A 19,789-nucleotide genomic window follows, 5' to 3' on the forward strand; every position below is an offset into this window, starting at 1 on the left:
TTCTTGTTCTTGGTTAATGAGCAAATGAGAGAGATGGGATTAATTTGTACGTAAATGATGCGTTTGCCAAGTGATAGTGGAGGAAGGTTTCACGGTGGTCCCAGTAGAAGCGGCCACGGAAAGAGCCTCTCCAGGTCCACCGCAGGTCCTACAGCGGCTGACAGAGAGCCTCAGGGCCTCCAGGGAGCCTGCAGAGGTGGGAAGCTCTCTGGTTTTAGCCAAACAATGGGGTCAGTGTTCATCCTCAGGAGACTAATGGTGTGTGAACTTGGGGGGACTTGTGGGTTCGCTTGTTCTTTATTTCTGAGTCTATAATTTGCTTTTACAGTTTCAGAGTGAAATACACAGTCCTGGGCAGTGAGGGGGCGGGGGAGGGTGTCCTGTGGGACTCCTTTCTCTGTCCACCACGTCAGTGTTTTCTGCGATGTGACGGTAGCCTCTGGCTGCCCCTCAGCCAGACAGTTACAGGGCTACACATTCCCGGATTTGGAGAAGTGTGCCAGCCGGGAAAGCTTGGGGGTCAGAGTCAGATGGACTGCCCTGGTTACTTAATTTTATGGGTTTTCTGATCTATCTGTACTTCTCGGATCACTATGTTAAGTAAGATTATTTATGTACACGCCCAGCACGGTGTCTGAGTCACGGTAGCTGTCTCAGAAGTCGTACAGTAATGTCCATCTTTTGTATTTGCTCTTCGACTTTCCTTCAGTTGTTTTCCTTTTTGCCATGTGTTCTAGAACCAGATCATCTTGTCTGTTTTTTTCTGCGTGGCCTCCTGATTGTCTTTGCCTCTTAAAATGTGGCCCCCAGAGCTAAAACATAATGTGATGTGAGAGTGGTGACTAGTTTTGAGTACTGTTGTTTGGGCCACCTTCCCTCCCCTCTCCCTTCCTTAAAAAAAACAAACACAGGGCTTCCCTGGTGGCGCAGTGGTTGCGAGTCCGCCTGCCGATGCAGGGGACGCGGGTTCGTGCCCCGGTCCGGGAAGATCCCACGTGCCACGGAGCGGCTGGGCCCGTGAGCCATGGCCGCTGAGCCTGTGTGTCCGGAGCTTTTCCTTAAATGTATAGGAGAAAAGTCACAGCAGAACTTCTTCATGGTGTAATTGGGACTCCTGCACAGAAATGATAATCACGTTAGTCTGGCTGCATCTCTAGGTGTTTATTGCTTTTTGAATTATACTCATTATGTTCTGGAACGTTTTGGCTTCCTTAGAATGATTTATAGCAACTAAATGGATAAACCACTCTGACTCTCTTTTGTCACCAATGAAATAATGTGAAACTTTTGAGTTGATTCATTCATGAACATTCATATAAAAAGGTACCTTCTTCATCTAGGAACTGAAGAAAGAGAGTGCTCTTTTTTAGAGACCTGAATTGAAAAGGGACCTTAGTTTTATCTACATTTAAAAAAATCTCACAGCTAAAATGAGGCTCTTAGGTAAAACTGCTAAAATACCTGGTTAATGAGTCACGCTTTCCAGCGAGCAGTGTCTTGAAGGAAAAGCATGGCACGGAGCCCTTCTGTAGCAGCTGTGCTTGTTCATTAGATGCTCAGAAATAGAGCTGGCTTTGGTAATGTTTGCAAGTCACTGCTTTCTTAATAATGCGTGGCTTTTAACTTGATAAAGACAGATGGGTGCGAAGGATGTGCTCTCCCAGCCCAGTTGGTGTGCTGCTTGCTTTCCTTGGAAGTCACCCGTGGGAACAGTTGGATGGCGGGGGCAGGTGACTGGCTAATCCTTCTGTAAACGGTGTAAGCTCAGGGCACCTTTTGCTTGTGTCTCTCTCCAGCTTGTTCCTCTTGTTAAGCCTGGAGTTATTCAGGATTCCTTCTAAGCCCCGCCAAGTGGAGGGGCTTTGTAGTTTTATGTACACCCTGTGTAGAGCTATGTGAGGAGAAAGGCTGCCAGAGAATTTACCTCGATAGGGGAAGACCGATGCTTGAAGTGCAGGCACCCAACAGCAGCCCAGACAACAGCAGAGCCTATTGCTCGACAGCCCCCTGTCTTGGGTGTACGGCAGCGGAGCACAAGAGTCTGAAGCAGAAGGTCCCAGCTGGGCAGCAGACGTGTGACGTCCTCCCCGCTCAGGCAGGTCTGGCCCCAAGGAGCCGTGGAGCCCAGAAATTTCTACCGAATGGACTCCTGCAGGATGGCAAGCTCCTTTAGAACCCGAGGAAGTTCACAATGCTTAACGTCAGCGACTTGAGGGATTTTAGGAAACATTTCTGGGCGTGCCCAGCTACCTCTAGGGATTTCTGAAGGTGACCCGAGACGCTCCCTGGATCGCGGCCCAGGACCTACTTGAGACCGGAGGAGTATTGAGCCAAGTGTTAACTGTTTTCCGGTTCAGATTCATTCAGAAGTTATTCAAGTCACTCCTCGCAGCTTTCCACACGGGAGCGATAAGCCGGTGTGTTGGATCCGTCTGTTTGCTCCTTAGGGCTCTTAGGACTGTGGGCCGCCATCCACTCAGGTTCTGTCCCCACGGGCTTGTTTGGACTGTTTTTGAGAGTATGCCTCTTACACTGCTGAAGTTGTCGTAGGAACTTGGAGTGTCCGAATCGAAGGATAAGGAGAAGAATGGCGTGTGAGGGAGCGGGGAGGGCAGGGAGGCGGGGGAGGGGGGAAGAGAAAGAGAGAGAGAGAGAGGGAGAGAGAGGGAGAGAGGGAGGGAGGGAAGGAGGGAGGGAGAGGGAGAGGGCGAGAGCGAGAGAGGAAGTGGTTTTAATTTCGACTTAAATTTAGGTGAGACTATGGATTTTTTTTTCCTGTCTATAATGGTCTCACTTTATTTTTAGAAATTTTGTATTAAAAAATTTTGAAGTGTAGTCAGTCGCTTTACAATATTGTGTTAGTTTCAGGTGTACAGCAAGATTCAGTTATGTATTTTTTTCAGATTACTTTCCATTGTTGATGATTACAAGATATTGAATGTAGTTCCTTGTGCTAGTAACTCTTTGTCGCTGTTCTGTTTTTTGTATAGTGGTTTGTATCTGCTAATCCCAAACTCCTCATTTATCCCTCCCCCCAGCCCCCTTCCCTTTGGTCACCATAAATTTGTTTTCTATGTCTGTGAGTCTGTTTCTGTTTTGTATATAGATTCATTTGTATTCTTTTTAGGTTCCACATATAAGTGACATCATGTAACGTTTGTCTTTATCTGACTTACGTCACTCAGTAGGATGATCTCTAGGTCCCTCAGTGTTGCTGCAAAGGGCAACATGCCTTCATGTTGATGGCTGAGTAACACTCCCCCGTGTGTGTACCACATCTTCCTAACCCAGTTTGTCTGTTGATGCTCACGCAAGTTGTTTCCGTGTCTTGGCTATTGTTAATGGTGCTGTTACGAACATTGGGGGAGATGTATAGTTTTTAATTAAAGTTTTCATTTTTTCATTTTACTGGATATATGCCCAGTAGTGGGGTTGCTGGGTCGTAGGGTAGTTCTACTTTTAGTTTTTAGAGGAACCTCCATACCGTTCTCCATAGAGGCTGCGCCAGTTTACATTCCCACCAGCAGTGTAGGAGGGTTCCCTTTTCTCCACACCCTCTCAGGCATTTATTATTTGTAGAGTTTTTGACGATGACCATTCTGACAGGCGTGAGGTGATACCTCGTTGTACTTTTGATTTGCATTTCTCTAATAATTAGTGATGTTGAACATCTTTTCATCTGCTTGTTGCCAGCTGTATGTCTTCTTTGGAGAGATGTCTATTTAGGTCTTCTGTCCTTTTTTTTTTTTTTTTTTTTTTTTTTTTGATTCGGTTGTTTGGTTTTTTTTGATATTGAGTGGTATGAGCTGTTTGTATATTTTGGATATTAACCCCTGTCAGTCACATCATTTGCAAATATTTTCTCCCATTCTGTAGGTTGTCTTTTCGGTTGCTTGATGGTTTTCTTTGCTGTGCAAAAGCTTTTCAGTTGGATTAGGTCCCATTTGTTTAGGGTTTTTAAAAATTTTTTTACTGGAGTATACTTACTTTACAATGTTGTGTTAGTTTCTGCTGTACAGCAAAGTGAATCAGCCATATGTATAATATACACATATCTCCTCCCTCCCAGATTTCCTTCCCATTTAGATCACCACGGAGCACCGAGTTTCCTGTGCTGTACAGTAGATCCTCACTAGGTATCTGTTTGATACATAGTAGTGTATGTATGTCAATCCCAGCCTCCCGGTTCATGCCACCACCGCTCTGCTTTTGTTTCTTCTGCCTGGGAGGCTGATCTAAGAAAGCATTGCTGCAACTTGTGTCAGAGAATGTTTTGCCTGTGTTCTCTTCTAGGAGTTTTATGGTGTCGGGTTTTCCATTTAAGTCTTTAAACCATTTTGAGTTTATTTTTGTATGTAGTGTGAAGGGAGATGATGGATTTTTAACCCAAGTTTATGGGCACTCTGACTTTTGTTTTCTTCTTTATTGCAGATGTGCTCTCTGTATATTTCCCGTGTACTCAGGGGTTGAGATTGAATAAAGTTAATAATTTTTATTTCTTCATCAGGGACATTCTTAAGAGAAACTGGCTCTTTTGTTTTAACAGCTAGAACGTGGAGAGGAAGAATGCGTGACTCCTAGCACTGCCTTGACTTGTGCTGAGAGCCAGCAGTGTCCACCGTGGCCCGTGCGCCATCGGCGCAGCCAGCTGAAAAAGATGGACAAGTCTCAGTATTACTAGATTTTTATCCCACAGACCCCGCCAGAAGGGTGCCAGGGATCCCCGGGGGCGGGTGGACCTCCCCTGAGAACTTCTGAGGTAGCTCAGGGGCCTGGGGCAAGTTAAAGGGAATAAACTGGGACATTCAAAAGCTCCTGCTATCGCCAGCGCGCCAGTGCGGGTGGTTTCAGCTCCTGTGACCCCGGAGTCCCGCGTGACCGCTCTTCACTGCTCTGCGTGTGCTGCTGGGGTTCTGTCCCTGCTGTTTAGTGGCCCGAGCAGTTACTAGGCAGCATGTGTGATCAGTTAACGCACAAAAGACCAGAGAAATGGGCAGGACGGTCATTGCTCTTCTCCTAAAGAGAAGGCAAGATGCAAAACCGTGGACACCAAAGAAAAAGTTTGAAGGTCTTTGAGGTTGAACCCCGTGCGTGAATAGTCAGTCTACTCTGTTAAGGTCCCGGGGAGGGTGAGGACCACGGGTGAGAGCTAAGCTCTTTCTGTAATGATCCCTCTCGTCCGCCAGCTCCCTGGGCGCAGGTCCTGGCCAGCCCGGCGGCGGGTGGAGGGAGGAGCCCCGCAGGCAGCAGGATGACGGAAGCGGCGTCGGCCTTGCCCAGCGGGACTCTGACCAGAAAACGTGGTGGGAATTGCGTGGTTTCAGCCTGTCTCTCCTTCCTCTGTAGTGAAGAAGTCTGCAAGCGAGGATTCACGGTGATCGTGGACATGCGTGGGTCCAAGTGGGACTCCATCAAGCCTCTGCTGAAGATACTACAGGAGTCCTTCCCCTGCTGCATTCACGTTGCACTGATAATCAAGCCAGACAACTTTTGGCAGAAACAGAGGACTAATTTTGGCAGTTCTAAATTTGAATTTGAGGTAACTTCCCCGCGTAGCCAGACCAACTAAACCAGTAGGTGTGGTTTATTAAAAGCTTTTCCGTCATCATTTTAGGCTGGTTATAGATTTTTAAAAACCACGTATCCAACAAGAACTGCATATCTGACGTACATATGACACGCAGAATTAGTCATTGTACAAAATAACACAATCGGGCTTGTTTCTTGCCTTTTCCCGGTGGGTGTTTTGCCCATGGAGGGTTTAGGTTCCAGGCCTCTTGTTTCTGGGTAATGGGGCTGCTGGGGTGTAAGTCGTGTGTCTTAGAGAGAGAGAAGCCTGTTTCCTTTTGCTTCACGGGATAGAATAGCTTTACTGTTCAGTGCAAGTGGCTTTAGGTGGCTTCAGAGTCATCATCGTTACCTCAGCCTTGGAAGTAAGGGAATGTTAGGGAGAAATGCCCACCTTCACATTTCCTGTGGAAAATGTGTGGGATCCTGGAGAGGACGGTGTGCCTTGTATATTTCACCCATCAGGTCTCTCGTTTTTGAAAAGGGAGAGGTTCCTTGAAAACCTATGTGGGGCTCTGGATTCAATTAGCACACAAGGTCCTTGTCTTTCAGATAGTGTGTAAAACAGACCTCAACCCGCTGACTTACTCTCCTTTCCCCGGGAAACTGCTCTCCTTAAGCTACCAGGGTTCTGACAAGGCTTTGATGCAGTCGGGTGATTATGGGGAGAAAGTATTCTGGCCGCTGGAAACTGGGTTCATGCCATATTCTGTAACAAAATTTAAGTATTTTCTAACAATAAATTATAATAATTTTTAGTTGAATAGATCGCTTCTTCTAGCCACTTTGCCCAAACATTAGGTTTCAGTGAATGTATTCACGTATTTCGAGGTTAACAACAATAATAGTATTAAGCGTACCACACAGTATTAATTCTTAAGCTTTATGTTACATGTTACACTTTTCAATGTCTTTTCATGGGTACATTACTTGCATTTTAAAATCTCTCAATCCATGGTATTGATTTTCAACCTGAAATCTGAATTTAGTTTGAATTTGAATTTGAAACTACACCCAAGAGGTTTAGATGAAAGGTGAAACCAGTAAGCCTTTATCTTCACACACAAGAAGAAGTGATTTTGGAGGACAGTCTGTTGGATATTATATTAGTTATTCTCTTGACGCAGAGTGTGAAGTGTGTTGTATTTAATGATACACGTTTTAAGCAGAAATAACGATGTGGTGGTGTCATGTATGCAGGTTTTTGCTTGTCTAATTGTGATCTTTCCCTCTGGGCCTTTAAAAGTTTCCTGCACTGGCTTTTCTATTGAACTTGTCTGTACATTATCACGAGCTTCTGTCTGTGAAGTGATTGTCTCCATGGACATTATTAAAGTCTGGGCAGACGAGACAGGGATGAACCAACAGTCACACTTCAGGCAAAAGTGCTGGACGAGGAGCTGCCCCTCTTTCTCGCTCTGCTGCCTTTTGCCATGTCTTATGCCAAGCAGCATAGAGATACAGTTCTAGGTTTCTCTAAGACTGGAGGTGACAGAGGTGAGGCTAAACGAGCCTTTCTCTGTTTTATCTTTTGGTTCTAGGCCGCACATCTTTTCCCCTTTCCTTTGTCTTCATATTTAACACCACCCCACCCCCCGCCACTGCCCGCCTCACCCCCAGTTATGTTTTCCTTGAGGCATAATAGTAACATTAAGTCTGCCTCATCTTCTGATAGGATGAGATGAAGATTTCTTGCTCAGGTTGTAATTGACTAAAACTTTGTCTCTGTTAGATTGGAATGTAGTCCATGATGTATTGAATACAACACTTGTACTGCTCAGAATCACTGCTGATTATTGCAGTGAATGAAGCATTCCCTCTCTCTCCAACTTTGAGAGAAGAGCTTCTGCCAGCTTTCTTGCTAACCCTTGTGTATTTTCTACATTTTAAAAAAGCCATTCATATTCTAATGTGCCTAAGATAGTGGGTAAATTTCCGCATTCTTGGAAAGAAATCTAATATCTTTAGCTGTCCTGAAATTCATATGATTCTATAATTTTGGGTATTGCAACTAACATATATGTGTTGCTCTAATGGATTTGTCGTTCACTGACTGTACTAATGCCTCTTTCATTTACGTTTGTTTTTATGGGGCCAGAACAAGGTATGTTACGTTTTCTATACATGGATTACTTGCTTTAAGTTTGAAAATCTGTGACTAAGCATTGCAAACTGCATTATGATAAGACCGTATAAGATTGGTTCATCTTCTCATACATGATTTTTTTTTCCCCTTAAGACAAATATGGTCTCTTTAGAAGGCCTTACCAAAGTAGTTGACCCTTCTCAGCTAACGCCCGAATTTGACGGCTGCCTGGAGTACAACCATGAAGAATGGATTGAAATCCGAGTTGCTTTTGAAGACTACATTAGCAATGCCACCCACATGCTGTCTCGGCTGGAGGAACTGCAGGACATCCTAGCTAAGAAGGAGTTGCCTCAGGATTTGGAGGGGGCTCGGAATATGATCGAGGAACATTCCCAGCTGAAGAAGAAGGTGATTAAGGCCCCCATAGAGGACTTGGATTTAGAGGGACAGAAGCTGCTTCAGAGGATCCAGAGCAGTGACAGCTTTCCCAAGAAGAACTCGGGGTCAGGCAACGCAGACCTGCAGAGCCTCTTACCCAAGGTGTCCGCCACGCTGGACAGGCTGCACTCAACGCGCCAGCACCTGCATCAGATGTGGCACGTGAGGAAGCTCAAGCTGGACCAGTGCTTTCAGCTGAGGCTGTTTGAACAGGATGCTGAGAAGGTAAAAGACGGGGGAGGAACGCTAACATGCGCCACGGAGGGAGGCTTCCTGGATCCTTGGGTCTCAGCAGCCGGGGCTGGTTTGGTCAGGAGAAAGGGCAGAATGGAGGGGTTGGGGAAGGGTAAGCTACTCGCCTGGCGTCGCTGGGAGACCGGCCGTGTCGGTCCAGAGGTCTCCCCTGCTTTCCACTGCTGCTCACGGTGCAATGTGGAGCTCTTCTAGAAACTTGGAGTTGCTCATTACTAATAGCTTGGCTTAGAATGCCTGTAAGATAGACGAGAATATTTTCCATTAAAAGAGTGAAAACTTTGTAGGGTATATTATTGAAAGCAGTAGTTGTTCATGTGAGTATTTTTCTAATAACTGCTCTTCCACTCATAAAAGCCAGTGAGAAAACACCCTTCAGATCTACTGTTGAGTATGTTTTTACAATAAAAGGCGAGTAATGAATTAAAAATAATAGCTTCTGGGAAATAGAGGCAATAATTACTTATGGTTTCTTGTTTCCTTACTGTGCTGCAGTCAAACCAACAGGCCAAAGTGAGCTCTTGTCTGTCTCAGCAACGTGAAGGCAGGACACTTACTTAGAGGAATAGGTTGCAAGCTGCGAACTTGAGTAAATTGATCCCTCTTAATCTGAGCTCACTGGATTTTTTTCATGGACAGGAAAACTTTTTGTAAAGTGAGAAAACATTAAAAATCTTTGATATAAAAGGACCTTTTGAAAGGTGACAATCCACCACTATTTTCCAGTAATATTATTTGGTAAGCTTTTAACCTCTCTTTACGTTTAAAGTACAGCGGACCCCTGAACAACATGGGGGTAGCGATGCTGACTCTGTGCAGTTGAAAATCCAGACTGCTCTCTCTCTGCCTCCAAGAGAAAGGAATTGATAAATGACTCACCCGAGGGCAGCACGCTGAAACAGTTTGGGTAGAAGCGGGACTCCAGCTCTGGTTCTTTTGATTCCATGTCTTGTGATCTCTAGTTGAGCACAGCTCTTCCCCACACTTAGTTAATTTAAAGATGTGTAAAATGAATATATAGGTTCTCATTTGTTGAAAGATATCTGCATATGAGTAAACCCGTGTTGTTCAAGGTTCGACTGTAGTGCCTTGTCAAAGACACTAGAAAGTCTTACTTTCAGTTACTAGACAAACAGGCGACTGTCCCTGGAAGTCACATTCACATCACAGGAGCAGTGCTAATTGACAATCATTTCTTTTTCCTTGGAACAGTGAAATTAACATGCTTTTCCACGTAGCATCTGTATTGAATCTTAAGAGAGACGTCATTGTTAAAGTTTTCCCCATTTCTTTTTATTTTTACGGTAAATTTTATTGTTTGCATTTGCACAGGGATTTTTTTTTTTTTTTTAATTCTTGCACTAAAGAGCATAATCTTTCAGTCATTGGAATTGCTGTCAGTAATCTGTGGTCAAAGCACAGCTCATTCAGAAACCTGTAAGTTTGTAACTTCACCTGACGGGTGTTTTTTTTTGCAGAGCAGTGTGCCTAATTATATAGTTCAGTATAGCAGAGAGACTGGGTTGAGAGTCAGAAGATTAGAGTTTTAATTAGCCTGGGGGATTTGAATACCTCTCTTTACTTATCTGCTCCTTAGCCCCTCATCTGTTAAAGGAACACACTAGAAAAGATTTTCTTGTAACTCCTGCAAGTTCAGAGCTTCTGACTGGTTAGAAGTTGAGAATCTTCTGGGCCCTGGTGCCTGAGAGGTTGTCAGAGGAAAGACGCCACTCTTTCTAGGTTCGGTCCCATGCTGCGAGCCGCGTCAGTCATTTCTTTTTCTGGAGTGATTCCAGGTTGTCTTTCTTCATTCCGGTAGATGTTTGACTGGATCACGCACAACAAGGGCCTGTTTCTGAACAGCTACACTGAGATTGGGACCAGCCATCCTCATGCAATGGAGCTCCAGACACAGCACAACCACTTTGCCATGAACTGCATGGTAAGGTCCTGTGGGAACAGACGTATCCTGCCTGTGAAAGTATAAAGCGGGAGGTATTTACACAGATCATTCCCAGCACACTGCCGGGAGCCCATGCAGGGGCTGCTGACAGTTCAGTGGTAGCAGCTGACCTCCAGGGGCGGGAAGTTCTCTGTGGGAGCAGTGTTTACGTAGCCCGTTTTAAGTTTTAAGCAAACAAAAGCGAAAACAAGCGAACAGACAAACCAGTGAAACTCGAACCAATTACTTGGCCAGTGCCACGTGCACGGTGTTGAGTCTGGCTCCTGCGCTGTACGTCCTGGGAGCCCGCGGGGCCCAGAAGAGCTTTTCAGAGGCCGAGTGAGCCTCCCGGACCGGCTCAGCGTCAGTTTGCTGGCCGCCTGCCCTTCACGATGGAGAAATAAGCCAGCCTGCTGTTCACCTGAAGGGCCCCCTTCAGCTCTCCTCAAACGTGAGCGCTCCTCCCAAGAAGAACGCAAGGAGTCGAGTCTGGACGTCAGCCGTGCCTGGAATCCTTTGATGCCCTGGGCCTGTTGTGATTCGACGGGGGCTGATGCGAGGCTACAGTGCAAACAAACACCCCAAAAGAACCCAACAATGAGTCTTAAATAACAGTCTGATTACATTTTTGGAGTTAATATAACTGCAGTAAAGCTGTATGCTGTTCTTTAGGGTATATGGTTACTTCTCTAGAGAGTTATTCTAGAAATTTTCACCTTAGAGACAGAGTTTTGGTGCAGACTTTGAGCCAGAATTAGGAGAATTCCCCCTCTTAGCCCTGTAACGTGCATTAAAGAGCATTGAAACGATATGCAGACGGGGTCTTCGTTTAAATTGGTTCAGTAAGAGGCCATTTAATTAAAGTTCGGTCCACAAAGTGCTCCGCTTTAGGTATTTTCAAAGATAAGATTCAGCGATAAAATGTTTGTAATAGACACTGTCCCAGAAGTTTGATACTGTTCTTGAGTTTGAGGTAAGAGAATTTGGGGGTTAAACGATTCAGCCCGGGGAGAAGTGAGGAGAACGCAAATGTGGGCCTTTGGGGGAAGCATCTTGGAAGAACTTGTTCCTAAAAAAATTCCTATCAATTTTTCAAAATATTCTGAAACTTCTGCTAATGGTGAAAGGCACGTTCAGCCCACCATATCACATACTTTAAAAACTAGAAATGTTAAAATATATTTTGTAAAAACTAGAAATGACCAGAAAGGGTCCTCTCCCTCCCCCGGCATTACTAGGACACATTTAGGAATCAGCAGAAGAGGAGGCGCATGTGTTATGAATGTAGAGGTTTTTAATTCTGACTCTTGTTTACCGCATGACCTCGGGCAGTCTGTTGAATCCCTTTGAGCCTCAGTTTCCTCATCTCTAAAGTGGGGATAATCTCTGCCTAACACGGTGTTACATTATTTTACTTACTCTGTATGTGTCAGACACTAAGCAGAGTGCTGAACACAAAGTAAGTGCTTGATAAATGGTAGTTATTATCTGTGATGTTATCATCTAATTAAAAATACTGTTAGTATTTTTAGTATATTATAGTAAGTAAGAAACTCTTAAAAGTATGGGTGATTTTTTTTAGGTTTAAGTATATTTTCTGTTTTTCTATGATACACTTTTATCACTTCTCTAAGTAAAAATTTTAATTCAGAAAGGATGTGGTAACCCCGTGTGCTGCGTGGTGACAGCTGTTGGAGGTGCTTTCCCAGCCTACCAGCCCCTGGTTCCGAACACCTCCCTGAGTCCTCAGTACCTGTCTAGGACATTTATTTATGCAGAACCGGGGCCTGTTAACCTTCAGCCCTTTCTTGTGCTATCTACAGTGTTTTCAACATGTTTTGACAAAGAAAATGAAAGTACTAGATATCAGTAAGCAAAGTTGATAATCTTTCAAGAAAGCATTTTAAGGGCCAGCCACAATCGTGCTCATTCTCCTCTCACAGGTATTTTTAAAGGCTATGATTATAAGAGTCTAGGTGGAGGTACTTCTAAGGTAGGGAATTGTACGTTTGTACGTTGCTGTGCTTGTGTACACGCTCATTTGGGCTGTGTGCCACGTGGTTCCTTCCTCCTGCAGTAAGTGACAGAGGTATGCACGAGGCATAAAGCACAGAGCAGTACTCTATGTGTGGAGCACAGTCTGTTTGAGGGGATGAAAGTAGTCCAGGGCCCTGAAACGGCGTCCAGGTGGGAAGGACTCCCCTCTGTGGGACCCACGATGGAGCCATCCAAATGGACAGCTCTTCTCCGGATGCTAACAGAGGGCCTGTCTGCTGATGCACTTCCCAACAGACCTTTGAGGTAGATTTTCCTCTTTGAGCATACCGAGAAGGCAAAACTTAGTGAATGTGGCCACCTGTCACCGGAGAGGGAGAATGCCTGTGAGAAGGGCAGGCGCTGCTCTTGACCTAGAGGACGCTAGGTGGAGCGTTACTGTCACATGAGGCAGTGAGGCGAGTTCCCCAGGGACCGTGGCCTTGACTGACTGTCACAGCCTCGCAAAGTACCCCCTCCCTGCCGCTGCAGACACCCGGATGTGTGGTAGCTGATTTGAGCCTGCAGCCCAGAGAAGTGCCTCCGAGACTGGCGTCTGGCTTGCTAAACCCAGATAAAGGCGACTCCACCTCGTTTAGGTTTAGGTCAGAAGTGGAGGAAAGGAAGGAGTAAATGAAGGTACAGAGACAGAACGACAAGTGCACTCTCTAGGACGCTTACTTGGGTGGGCTGGAGACTAGGTGATGATGCCAGGGCTCGTGGAGGGGTCCAGGTGCGAGCCGATGGGAGATTGGCCTGGAGGACCATGGCAGGAGTTTGGGCAGGTTGGATAATTAGATTTGATTTAGGGGCAGGAATCGGAGGAGCCAGAGGTCAGTCTACGGTTTGGGGAGACCCATTGCAAGGTGCAGTATTGTGACGTGTCACGGAAAACAATAAATAATACGTACGTGAAGGGCAGCAGCCTGGAATTTGTGGAAGGTGTGCATTCCTCCCTCGGCCTTTGCTGCAGTGTGACCCGTAAAGAAGATTGAAGGTGGGAAGGGAAGTACCATAGTGAGAACTCCTTTGGCAAGAAAAATGCTTTTTTTAAAAAAAAAAAAAAACCTTGCACCCTTATTTTGCGGCAGGCTAGTGGACTTGAAGACAGAGATTGCAACACAGTAGAAAAGTGTGATTTAAAGTTTGAACACAGCGCTGTTCTGTTTGTACCCCAGTTCATATTCCTTGGTGAATGTGAATCCATTTACAGATTTTTCTCCTGGCACCAGAAAGATGACTTGGGCTTATGTAGAAAGGAGAGCTTGTTGTCACGCAAAATAGCCTCTGGTTGCTAAGTACATAGTTGGTCGTTTCTGGCTTCTAGTTACAAACTGCAGCGGTGGGGTCCTGCAGTTCTGGGTGACTGCTAGCCGTCTGGACCCTTTTCAGGATTTGAGGCCGAGAGAGAGGCGCGTCACAGTGCGTTTGTGTGCACCCCCTTGTGTGTGTGACTGCTCTGCGCCCAACTAGTTTATCTGTGATTCTGCAGTTTTACAAAGAGAAACTGAAACCACTACCTATGGTTGATGGAGATCCAAATGGCAAAGCACATGTCCTCTTACCCCCCAGCCGATTCTGCTGTTAAAATGTAACTTTTCAGCAAGCGCTCTCCTCATTTCTTGGAAAGGCGGCCCGCGCGCCTTCCCCTGACCAGCCCCGCTCTCTGCCCCCTTCGCAGAACGTGTACGTGAACATAAACCGCATCATGTCGGTGGCCAGCCGCCTGGTGGAGTCGGGCCACTACGCCTCCCAGCAGATCAAGCAGATCGCCAGTCAGCTGGAGCAGGAGTGGAAGGCGTTCGCGGCCGCCCTGGATGAGCGCAGCACCTTGCTGGACATGTCGTCCGTCTTCCACCAGAAGGCCGAGAAGGTCAGTGCCTGGGGCCCCCCTGCCCCGGAGCCCCGTGTTCACACGGCAGAGCCCGGGAGGACGCCGGGGCCCCGAAGTCCACGGCTGCGCTCAGCACCCAGCGCCTCAGCCCGCCGTGCGACCTCGGGCGCGCCGTCCCCCCTCCTCGTCCCGTACTTTCCTCATTTGTGAAGTGGAGATAAAAGTACGGACTTGAGGGACCGTTGCATGGTGTAATGAGATCACTCACGTTAGCTGCCTTGCACAGGGCCTGGTACACCGTCGGGACTCGTAAGTGACAACTGCTGTTCTTTATCCCCTCCTGTCCCTCCTCCTCACCACTTGAGAGTTCCGCTTAGGATGCTTTGGCAGCAAGTAACAGAAAGCCTGACTCTCAGGCTTAGACAGCAGCCGTTGTTGCGTTCTTTTCTCACGGCACAGGGAACTGCAAAGTATAGGGAGTCCCAGCCGCACGGTGGTATCAGGGCTGGATGGGCTCCTGGCTGGGCCTGGCCGTCCCCTCGGGGTGCCAGGTATGCCGGCCCCTCTCCTGTGGTGCCCCACGCGTGCCGGATAGCGGTGTCGTGTCCTCTCACTTTCTCGGGGCGGCAGCGTTTTCAGAGGGTCCCTCCAGCCCAGCCCGCTTCCCTGCGGTCCCCTCGGCCGGGAGGGGGGTGCCTGCCCACACCCTGGCTTCAGGGGGCCGGGGAAGGGCAGTTCTGGGTTCTCAGCCTCCCCGGCAGGGGCAAGGCTCTGCCCGCCAGGGCTGTGGCGGGAAGGTGGCTTTGGGATATGGTTTCCAGTGTCCCCCACAGTTACTAAGTCATGTGTATGGATTCGGCTGCGCATCAGCTTCATCTGCTGATCACAGGACCTTGTCTCAGAAGTCACGTGTGACGTGTGCCCTTAACGTTCCCCACGCGCCCACCGACAGGCAAACCTGCTTCAGTGACCACGCCCGGGAAACAGCGAAAGGAAAGTGGATTGCCGTGACTCAGGTGCTAGCGGTGGGAGCCTGGGCGGTGAAGCACCTTTTCACGATGTAGAGGAAGAAAGCTCAGGAACTTCGGGCCACTAGGGAGACACAAGTGGTCGCCTGAATTGGAAGGAAGACCACTACTAGAGCTTCCTCAGGCGTAGTGATGGGAGGAAACCTACATTCCTAGGGGTTTGCACGGACACTTCTAAGAAGGAAATAGTATCCCTTTAATCTAGAAACAGTCTCTGTGGAGGAGTGAAGGCAACAGGGGAAGGTAGAGGCCCCAGCTTGCCTGGCATCTTGGCAGCACAGCTGGAATGTTGCACAAGGTGCTAATTATGAGTGATCTCAACTCTAGAAACCTTTAAAGTGTGAAGCAATTGAGGAAGCAGAGTGGGCTAGAAAGAGGAAAAAATCTTCGTAGTCTCACGTGAAAGCTGTGAGTAGGGACTTGAGGTTTCAGCGGTCAGATTTTTCTGCTAACTGTATGCATTTCGGTAGTTTGATGATAAAGGAGAAACAAAGCCCCCCACCCAGAAACAGTTTGAATTAAAGTAAGAGGAGCCCCCTTCAGCCAAAAGCAGTGCTGTTTACACTTCTCTGTGGCCTGTCATTATCAGATCGTGGTGTGGTGTTCGTTGGACATTATTGTGGGTGGGAGGAGAGCTTTGTGGCCCCCACTCGTGTGCCATCTGCAGTGGTAACATACAGTGTGGGCTGCAGCCACCCCCTGGGCGTGGAGGTGTGTGAGTTGCTTGTGAGCCCCTAGAAAGGTCCTTTAAGATGATGTGAATGAAGTTGAACAGGGATAGGCTGCTTGGGGGTAGCTGTTCAGTTTTCCCAGCACCACTTATTGAAGAGACTGTCTATTCTCCATTGTGTATCCTTACCTCCTTTGTCATAGATTGGTTGACCATAGGTGTGTGGGTTTATCTCTGGGCTTTCTATCTTGTTCCATTGATCTGTATTTCTGTTTTTGTGCCAGTACCATATTGTCTTGTTTACTGTAGCTTTGTAGTATACTCTGAAGTCAGGGAGTCTGAGTCCTCCAGCTCCGTTTTTTTCCCTCAAGACTGCTTTGGCTATTCGGGGTCTTTCGTGTCTCCAAACAAATTTTAAGATATTTCGTTCTAATTCTGTAAAAAATGCCATTGGTAATTTGATAAGGATTGCATTGAATCTGTAGATTGCTTTGGGTAGTATAGTCATTTTCATAATAGTGATTCTTCCAGTCCAAGAACATGGTATATCTCTCCATCTGTTGGTATCATCTTTAATTTCCTTCATCAGTGTCTTACAGTTTTCTGCACACAGATCTTTTGTCTCCCTAGGTAGGTTTATTCCTAGATATTTTATTCTTTCTGTTTTAATGGCAAATGGGAGTATTTCCTTAATTTCTCTTTCTGATTTTTCATCATTAGTATATAGGCATGCAAGAGATTTCTGTGCATTAATTTTGTATTCTGCAACTTTTCCAAATTCATTGATTAGTTCTAACAGTTTTCTGGTGGCATCTTTAGGATTCTCTATGTATAGTGTCATGTCATCTGCACACAGTGACAGTTGTACTTCTTCTTTTCCAATTTGTATTCCTTTTATTTCTTTTTGTTCTCTGATTGCCGTGGCTAGGACTTCCAAAACTCTGTTGAATGATAGTGGTGAGAGTGGACACCCCTGTCTTGTTCCTGATCTTAGAGAAAATGCTTTCAGTTTTTCACTGTTGAGAATGATGTTTGCTGTGGGTTAGTCATATATAGCCTTATTATGTTGAGGTAGGTTCCCTCTATGCCCACTTTCTGGAGAGTTTCTATCCTAAATGGGCGTTGAATTTTGTCAAAAGCTTTTTCTGCATCTGTTGAGATGATCGTATGGTTTTTATTCTTCAGTTTGTTAATATGGTGTATCACATTGATTGATTTTCAAATACTGAAGAATTCTCGCATCCCTGGGATAAATCCCACTTGATCATGGTGTGTGATCCTTTTAATGTGTTGTTGGATTCGGTTTGCTAGTATTTTGTTGAGGATTTTTGCATCTATATTCATCAATGATATTGGTCTGTAATTTTCGTTTTTTGTAGTATCTTTGTCTGGTTTTGGTATTGGGGTGATGGTGGCCTTGTAGAATGAGTTTGGGAGTGTTCCTTCCTCTGCAATTTTTTGGAAGAGTTTGAGAAGCATGAATGTTAGCTCTTCTCTAAATGTTTGATAGAATTCACCTGTAAAGCCACCTGGTTCTGTACTTTTGTTTGTTGGAAGATTTTTAATCACAGTTTCAATTTCATTGCTTGTGATTGGTTTGTTCATATTTTCTGTTTCTTCCTGGTTCAGTCTTGGAAGGTTATAGCTTTCTAAGAATTTGTCCGTTTCTTCCAGGTTGTCCATTTTGTTGGCATAGAGTTGCTTGTAGTCGTCTCTTAGGATGCTGTGTATTTCTGCGCTGTCTATTGTAACTTCTCCCTTTTCATTTCTACTTCGATTGATTTGAGTTCTTTCCCTCTTTTTCTTGATGTGTCTGGCTAAGGGTTTATCAATTTTGTTTATCTTCTCAAAGAAGCAGCTTTTAGTTTTATTGATCTTTGCTATTGTTTTCTTTGTTTCTATTTCATTTATTTCTGTTCTGATCTTTATGATTTCTTTCCTTCTGCTACCTTTGGGTTTTGTTTGTTCTTCTTTCTCTAATTCCTTTAGGTTTAAGGTTAGATTGTTTATATGAGATTTTTCTTGTTTCTTGAGGTAGGCTTGTATAGCTATAAACTTCCCTCTTAGAACTGCTTTTGCTGCATCCTGTAGGTTTTGGATAGCCGTGTTTTCATTGTCATTTGTCTCTGGGTATTTTTTGGTTTCCTCTTCTTCAGTGATCTCTTGGTTATTTAGTAACATATTGTATAGCCTCCATGTGTTTGTGTTTTTTATGGTTTTTTTTTTCCCTGTAATTGAATTCTAATCTCACAGCGTTGTGGTCAGAAAAGATGCTTGATATGATTTCAGTTTTCTTAAATTTACTGAGGCTTAATTTGTGACCCAAGATGTGATCTATCCTGGAGAATGTTCTGTGGGCACTTGAGAAGAAAGTGTAATCTGCTGTTTTTGGATGCAATGTCCTATAAATATCAACTAAATCTGTCTGGTCTGTTGTGTCATTTAAAGCTTGTGTGTCCTTATTTATTTTCATTTTGGATGATCTGTCCATTGGTGTAAGTGAGGTGTTAAAGTCCCCCACTATTATTGTGTTACTGTCGATTACCTCTTTTATAGCTGTTAGCAGTTGCCTCATGTATTGAGGTGCTCCTATGTTGGGTGCATATATATTTATAATTGTTATATCTTCTTAGATTGATTCCCTTGATCATTATGTATTGTCCTTCCTTGTCTCTTGTAACATGCTTTATTTTGAAGTCTATTTTATCTGATATGAGTATTGCTACTCCAGCTTTCTTTTGATTTACATTTGCACGGAATATCTTTTTCCATCCCCTCACTTTCAGTCTGTATGTGTCCCTGGATCTGAAGTGGGTCTCTTGAAGACAGCATATATATTGGTCTTGTTTTTGCGTCCATTCAGCAAGCCTGTGTCTTTTGATTGGAGCATTTAATCCATTCACGTTTAAGGTCATTATTGATATGTATGTTCCTATGACCATTTTCTTAATTGTTTTGGGTTTGTTTTTGTAGGTCCTTTTCCTTCTCTTGTGTTTCCCACTTAGAGAAGTGCCTTTAGCATTTGTTGTAGAGCTGGTTTGGTGGTGCTGAATTCTCTTAGCTTTTGCTTGTCTGTAAAGCTTTTGATTTCTACATCATATCTGAATGCGATCCTTGTCGGGTAGAGTAATCTTGGTTGTAGGTTCTTCCCTTTCATCACTTTGAGTATATCATGCCACTGCCTTCTGGGTTGTAGAGTTTCTGCTGAGAAATCAGCTTTTAACCTTATGGGAGTTCCCTTGTATGTTATTTGTCATTTTTCCCTTGCTGCTTTCAGTAATTTTTCTTTGTCTTTAGTTTTTGCCAGTTTGATTACTGTGTGTCTTGGCGTGTTTCTCCTTGGGTTTATCCTCTTTGGGACTCGCTGCGCTTCCTGGACTTGGGTGGCTATTTCCTTTCCCATGTTAGGGAAGTTTTCGACTATAATCTCTTCAAATATTTTCTTGGGTCCTTTCTCTCTCTCTTCCCCTTCTGGGACCCCTATAATGCGAATGTTGGTGCGTTTAATGTTGTCCCAGAGGTCTCTTAGGCTGTCTTCATTTCTTTTCATTCTTTTTTCTTTATTCTGTTCCGCGGCAGTGAATTCCACCATTCTGTCTTCCACATCACTTATCTGTTCTTCTTCCTCACTTATTCTGCTATTGATTCTTTCTAGTGTAGTTTTCATTTCAGTTATTGTATTGTTCATCTCTGTTTGTTTGTTCTTTAATTCTTCTAGGTCTTTGTTAAACATTTCTTGCATCTTCTCAACCTTTGCCTCCATTCTTTTTCTGAGGTCCTGGATCATCTTCACTATCATTATTCTGAATTCTTTTTCTGGAAGGTTGCCTATCTCCACCTCATTTAGCTATTTTTCTGGGGTTTTATCTTGTTCCTTCATCTGGTGCATAGCCCTCTGCCTTTTCATCTTGTCTCTTTCTGTGAATGTGGTTTT

The 19,789-nt window shown here is 45.1% G+C and overlaps 1 protein-coding gene across 4 annotated transcripts in view; it reads left to right on the top strand.

Moving 5' to 3' along the window:
• Positions 1-19,789, top strand: part of TRIO (trio Rho guanine nucleotide exchange factor) — a 377,760-nt gene that overhangs the window by 154,854 nt on the left and 203,117 nt on the right. For all 4 annotated transcript variants that reach the window (XM_059062877.2, XM_067030805.1, XM_067030806.1 and 1 more), the window contains exons 4-7: positions 5,347-5,539; positions 7,808-8,320; positions 10,167-10,289; positions 14,005-14,196. In XM_059062877.2, the coding sequence (XP_058918860.1) occupies positions 5,347-5,539; positions 7,808-8,320; positions 10,167-10,289; positions 14,005-14,196 (1,021 nt within the window). The remainder of the gene's footprint in view (positions 1-5,346; positions 5,540-7,807; positions 8,321-10,166; positions 10,290-14,004; positions 14,197-19,789) is intronic.

This window comes from Kogia breviceps, chromosome 4, assembly GCF_026419965.1.
Source record: "Kogia breviceps isolate mKogBre1 chromosome 4, mKogBre1 haplotype 1, whole genome shotgun sequence".
Classification (NCBI taxonomy): domain Eukaryota; kingdom Metazoa; phylum Chordata; class Mammalia; order Artiodactyla; family Physeteridae; genus Kogia; species Kogia breviceps.